The following is a 7096-nucleotide window of genomic DNA, read 5'->3' on the forward strand; positions in this document are numbered from 1 at the left end:
AATGTGTTTTTAAAAAACGTTCCAAAATTTAAAAAAAAAAAAAAAAAAAGCTTTGGCTGAAATAAATTCCTCCTTTTCTGGTCCTGAAGACTCCTCCCCAAAATCCGGGGACATGCAGGGTAGATTGACAATGTGTTTCTGAAAGGCAGCCCCACTTATACTCGCATAATCAGTGATCCTGTGTCTCTCCCCCAGTCATACCCCAGTGATCGCACCTAGCAACTGGCTTCTAGACCCACTACATGATCAACGAAAAGAGTTTGTAACGGGTTAGGCATCTGGAAGGAGGAGAGTTAAACATTTTAACTATGAATCAAAACCCTGAAAGCATCTTATTTGAATTAAAACAAACATTCCAAATGTACATAGAAACACAAACCTGTCCATTAATTCTTTCTTCTGGCAAAATTTCAGTCTTTATCTTTACCAGCTTTACAGCAATTGGCTTGCCAGTACGTCTGTCCGATGAAACCTCAAACTCCACATCATCTGTAGAGAAAGGAGACTTGACGGTCAGAATCACTCACCTTACAAACTTCAAACATAAAATCACATAACATGACTAGTTGCCATACATTTCCAGTCTTTCTGTAAGCCAAGTGAAAGTCAAACACTGCACAAATTGCATTTAAAGATCAGAGAGCACAACCTACATATGAATTAGTTGTAGTTTTATCCTCATATTAACCCCTTCATGACTGAGCTTGTTTTTGGTTTCTGTTCGTAAATGACTGACACACTTTTGACATTTTTGCTGTGTGATTCTTCCACGTCAGTAATATACTTTCTTACAAAGTGCACCCACACATATTATATATTGTTTTTTAGAGGACAGATAGGGCTATATATTTATATCACATATGTGTGTCTAACGCCTCACTTAGGACAAATACAAATTAAAAAAAGAGGAAAAAACGTAAAAAAAAACTTTTTTTCCCAGTTTTGATTTGTAGTATTTTTTTTTAACAAAACCAGCACAGCTAAAAAAAAATGCAATACATACATTCATTTATTTGTCCCTTATTTTTAATTTTTTTACACTTTTCACTATTTTTTTTAATTTATTTACACTTTTCACTTTTTTTATACTGACAAATTTTATTTATTTAATTATATCAGGCAGTCATTGTGAATTAATCTCACTATTACTGCTTGATAAATTAATACATTTTTTTTATTATCAGGCTGCTTCAAACTTCAGAACAGCCGATAATAAGTTAGTGACACTGATCCTGCAGCAGTTCAGGATTCAGCTGTCAGTGAATGTTTCAGAAAACTTAAACATTCTACTTTCAAGAATAGATACATTATGTGTCTAATACATAACATTTTGTATCTATTCTTGAAAGTCAAAAGATAAAAAAAAAAAGCCAGTATAGCTTGAGAGAGATATCTCTCGATCTATACGAGCTGTCAGAATGCCGCAAAAGCAGACATGTGTGTCTGCTTTGCTGTGACTCTCAGACACCCGATATTAAGGTATCGGGTGTCTGAAAAAGGTTAACCCTTTCAGTAATGGATCTCTAGATAGTTAGACATCTATTACTGAAAGGTAACCGCTGATTCTCAGCGGTTAGCAGCCTTCTAGTGCAGCAAATAACGCGTCACGTACAGTGTACGTGACGAGTCATTTGGTCCCTTTGTGGCTGGACGTACAGTGTACGTCTCCCGTCACGAAGGGGTTAATCATATATCCTATCCTGCAAGCTCAAGTCTGACATTAGTAGTCTCTCCACTTAATTAGGAATAAAAACTAAGCCTGGGAATCTACAGGGCATGTGTTAACTGGCCCAAGCAACAACTTAAACATATTAAAGCATGGCGGAATATGAACAGTCCAGAATCCGAACAGAAGAGAACTTGAATCTTGGTTCAGAGGATTAAAAAGAACTGAAATTTAAGGTAATTGTATAGACTTTGCCGTTTGCACAGTTGCAGCACCAAGTTGACCAAAGTCATGACATGTTTTCAAGTATTTAAACCCTGAACAAACAAAAAACCGAATAATCTATTGCAGCTTACCTGTCCTTGGATGAAGTGGCTGCATTAACCACTTGCTGACCAGGGTGATTACACCGCCTTCCTGCCCAGGCCATTTTTAAGTACTGCAGGACTTTGACATTTATTCCATCATGCAATGCTGTACTGAAATTAATTTTATACCATTTTTTGGGGACAGATAGAGCTTTCTTTTGGTGGTATTTAAAAATCACCACTGGAGGTTTTATTTTTTTTACTATAAAACGAAAAAAGTACCGGAAAAAAAAAAAAAAAAAACACCAAACATTTATTACCCAATTTTTTGGTAAAATATAAGACAGGGGTCACATTGGGTAAATAGAATAAAGGAATAATGTCACCAGCACACCAGTTTTTGTTAGTCAATGATCCATTTTAATGGCACATTGCCATCCAATACACAAGCGCTTTCGGGGCCGCAGGGGGTCCCCTTCATCAGGCTCAGAATGTTGACATTGGATTGCAGTAAGGCACACATTACAGTATTGTTTTGTTAAAAAATCTGAGGGTTTAAGGTCACTATTAACAAAAATTTAGCTTAATTGTGTATCACTCACCTGTAGATCCTCAAATCTGTGAATTGGTGCAGACACTGTCCTTCCTTCTGGATGGTGGCTACTTTTGTTTCTCATGGTCCCTGTGTGTGTTGTAAAGTAGCCACCGCTCCAAGCTCACTACTATGGACTACAATCCCATGTTTAGTTTACTCATTTGTTTGAAATAATAGTCCATCATGGGAACGAGCTTGGCGCGGTGACTACTTTACAACATACAGGAACTATGGTGAACAAAAGTAGTCAACCCCGAAAGGAAGGACAGTGTCAACGCCAATTCAGAGATGATTTGAGGATCTACAGCTGAGTGATACACAAATAAGATACATTAATAGCTAGGGTACTTGAATACATTAAGATTTAACTCCCGAGTTAATGTAATTTTAATGCCGTTTGTGCAACAAAATCAGCATTGGTGTACATGTTTGAGTGAGGAATAGCTCTCTCTGTGGGTTGAGTGAGGAAAGCCAGCCGGCAGCTTCCTGGATCTGAGCGGGCATATTTAAATGTCCCGCCAGCCACGTCCACTCGCGCACGGGAACCTGCCAAAATTGCAGCGATGCTCGTTTACATACAAAAAATCTGCCGACTCTCGCTTGTATAACTTGCCGTTCTGTGCGACCGCCCCCCTCCCGCTGGTCCCGAGCTCCGCTGTGCGCCCTGGACCAGCATGGTGGCTTTGTGACAGGGGATCAGAGGGAGATCGGTAAACAATCGCCTTCCGATCCCTTCTCCAGTGTCAGAATGTGGAAGTGATGTATTTTACATAATTTCCGCGTTCTGTTGTCACTCTCTAGCTTCAGATACCGGAGAGATATCTCTGCTTCATCAGCTTCTTTGGGGGTCCCTAGGTGACATTGGGGGTCTTGGAGACCCGTCACATCCAATTCATTATCACATAGGGTGCGCGCAATTTAAAGCTTTACATGTTTGGTGTCTATTTACCCGACGTCTTTTATATTTTACAAAAAAATAAGGTAATAAATTGTATAACAATGTAAAAAATTCTAAATTTCAGTAAAAAAATAAAACCCCCAGTGGTGATTAAATACCACCACAAGAAAGCTCTGTCCCCCCAAAAAAAAATGGTACAAAATTCATTTCAGTACAGTGTTGTATGACAGAATAAATGTCAAAGTACTGCAGCGGTGAATATTGAAAATGGCCTGGCCAGGAAGGGGGTGTAAACACCTGGTCTTCAAGTGGTTAAAGATTGGTCCGGCAGATGGCCAGAACGCACTGGATCACATTGCGGCCGGCTCACTTTGTTATGGGGAGGGAGGGGGCGTGACGGTGCAGTGAAGCGCAGCCACGCCCTACGGCCGCAATGTGAACTGCCAAACGGGAACACACATCAATGCCTGCTGCCCGGTCAGAAAAAAAATGCTGCAAGCACTTTTTTTTTCTGACTGGAATGCAAGTATTGAAGTGCCACGCGTTGCCATGAGGCCAATCGCATTGCTGCGATGCCATTCACCTCAATGCATCGCCACACCTCCTGCTGCCCCACAACAAAGTGAGCTGGCAGCAATGTAATCCAGTGCATTCCGGCCAGAACGCACTGTGGCTGATGTGAACTAGTGGAGACCCTGTTAGGTTGCTGTGTTTTTCACACCCTCAGTTAGACTGCTTTTTGAGGTGAAAGACCACTTGTGCCCCTCAAGCCTCAATGGACAAGAAAGATAATTCTTTACGTGCCAAAATCCTTAATGAGCTAAAAGAAAAGGATTTTGTCACATAAAAAATATTATCTTTCTTGTCCATTGAGGCTTGAGGGGCACGAGTGGTCTTTTTACCTCAAAAAGCAGTCTGAGGGTGTAAAACACAGCAACCTAATAGGGCAAAACGAAAAAAAAAAAAAACACACACCACACAACTGGCGACAGCCTGCAGCTCAAAGGGTCGACTGAAGGACCTTGCGCACAAAGCTGGCATCAGATTCAAACTGAACACGCACCTGGTAGACCCCAGGGAACATGTGAATATGTGAGACTTGGAAATCTGAGCCCACTGACTACTAGATCTGCGAGTGCTTCTAAGGCTTGTTAAGTGCGCCTTGGCAAGGAAAGGGCCTACCCACAGACTGAGTCAGAGACAGGGTGAAAGCTGAGGCAATACCAAAACAGTTTTAGACTTGAAAAGGTGCTCTGTGGATAACTTGTTACTAGAGCAAAAAGCCTGGAAAGTGCCTCTCATGGAACCAAAAGCTCACATGCAGGCCAGCCCAGCTATGTCCAGTCACACCACTCCAACAGCTAAGCTGAGGACAAGCCATGCCGGACAGCTGCATTCATACAAACTAGCAAAGGCTTGATGAAATGTGAATGTTACATAGTATTTGAGGTTGAATAAAGACAGGTCCATAAAGTTCAACCTTTGTGTGTCTGTGGGCATCTGTGCGTGCTTGTGTGTATACACGAGTCCCTGTGTGGTCTTAGTTTTTAAGAGTACCTGTACCCCTGTAGGTTATGGTCTCTTAGGACGGTATCTAATTGATTTTTGAATGATTCAATAGTCTCTGCTGATACCACTGCTGGTGGCAGAGAGTCCCAAAGTTTAACCACTGACTGAAAAGAAGCCCCTACGCCCTTTCTGATGAAATCTTTTCTTCACCAATTTTAAGTGGTGGCCTCTAGTCTTTTTCTAAAGGGAGTTTACAGTAAAAAGTTTATTGCCGACGCCTTCTCCACTAAACATTTTGCACATAAAAATCATGTCCCCCTTAACCACTTGAAGACCAGGTGTTTAGACCCCTTCCTGGCCAGGCCATTTTTCAGTATTCAGCGCTGCGGTACTTTGACATTTATTCCGTCATGAAATTAATTTTATACAATTGTTTGGGGTGGGGACAGATAGAGCTTTCTTTTGGTGGTATTTAATCACCACTGGGGTTTTTATTTTTTATTTTACTATATTAAAGGAAAAATTATTGAAAATTTTGGAAAAAAAAAAAGTTTTCCATTATATTAGGAAACAATGATTATCCATATTTCTGGTAAAATATAAAAGATAGGGGTCACGTCGGGTAAATAGCCACCAAACATGTCAAGCTTTACAATTGCGCGCACCCGCGAAAATCGCAAAAAACTACCATACCCAAAATTGACAATAGGTGGCGCTCATCAGTTTAGTGTTATCAGTGATTGATGGCCCTAAAATTATTACGACATTTGCGAAGATATGTAACATGTGTGGCGTAATGGGCGCAAACTTTATTTTTGTTTTTTACTTTATTGCCATCACATAGGGGGCTAAGAAAACCCCCCTATGTGATAGCAAAAGATGTGACAGGTCCTCTTTATGGAGACATCAGGGGTCTCCAAGACCCCTAATGTCACCTAGGACCCCCCTGATGAAGCAGAGATCTGCTTCATCAGCTTCTCTCCAGCATCTGAACCTGGAGAGTGACAAAAGAATGCGGTAGTGATGTAATATACATCAGTTCCGCATTCTGACAGCGGAGAGGGGACCGCTTTTATACTAACAGGCATTGCAGTCCGTTTTCAAATATCGGGCATTTCCTGCGCGTGTGAGGGGGTGGCTGAGCGGATGTCTAAAGACGCCCACTCAAATCTAGAGAGCTCCTGGCCGGCCGTTTTTTTACAACGGCCGGCAACTGGTTAATCTTCTCACTTCCAACGTGAACAAATTTAGCAACCTGTCAAACTCTCATAAGCCTTGATCCTCCAGCACCTTAATTAGTTCCGTTGCCCTCCTCTGGACTCTCTCTCTAGCTAAAGGACATCGTTTCTGTGGACTGGTGACCAAAATTAAAGCACATACTCAAGATGTGGCCGAACCAGTGATCTACAAAGTGGCAAAATGATAGCGGTCTCAACAGTACATTCCCTTTTAGTAGACGACAGTACTCTGCAAGCTTTGTTTGCCACAGCCTGGCATTGCATGCTGTTATTCAATCTGTGGTCAGTCTACTATGAACCCCCACCCCCCCCCGTTTCTAACTTACCTAGTAGAGTACCCGTTAATGTGTATTCCGTTTGCCTATTTTTGACCTCAAAATGTAGTACTTACATTAAACCTAGTCTGTTATATAGTTGCCCACTCCCCTATTGTATTCAGGTCCTCCTGTAATGTTATATTATACATGCTAGCAAAAAATAGGTCTAAACAGCAAAGCTGAAAGACATTTATCCTCCTAAGATACTACTAAAAAAGCTGAGGCATGCTGTTCGTAAGAGGAGATTTCCTTGGCTAGCCTACAGTTTGCTCAGTGTGTCAGTGTCCAATACCTCTGTAGACAGCAGTATAACAAAGACAAAAGACTTCCTGTGTCCCTCACTGGACAAAAAACAAAATACTAACTGCTCCGGTCTATAAGGGTTGAACAGGTGCAAGAAAAAAAAAAAAGGGTCAACCAAACTGAACTTCAATTCTCCCATGCCTAGACATTTAGACCCACAGCCATCTACGTTACCAACCGACCCTCATTATAACCCCTCCTTCTGCATAAAATCGTTTTTTTGCTAGTGTTCTTATGTGATGGAGGACACCTCTCCTGTTTA

At 41.3% G+C, this 7096-nt stretch overlaps 1 protein-coding gene across 1 annotated transcript in view; it reads right to left on the reverse strand.

Moving 5' to 3' along the window:
* CSDE1 (cold shock domain containing E1) overlaps positions 1 to 7096 on the reverse strand; it is a 65160-nt gene that overhangs the window by 35815 nt on the left and 22249 nt on the right. The window contains exon 5 of the mRNA XM_018571422.1: positions 380 to 489. Within this exon, the coding sequence (XP_018426924.1) occupies positions 380 to 489 (110 nt within the window). The remainder of the gene's footprint in view (positions 1 to 379; positions 490 to 7096) is intronic.

This window comes from Nanorana parkeri, unplaced genomic scaffold, assembly GCF_000935625.1.
Source record: "Nanorana parkeri isolate BGI_ZX_2015 unplaced genomic scaffold, ASM93562v1 scaffold1752, whole genome shotgun sequence".
Lineage (NCBI taxonomy): Eukaryota > Metazoa > Chordata > Amphibia > Anura > Dicroglossidae > Nanorana > Nanorana parkeri.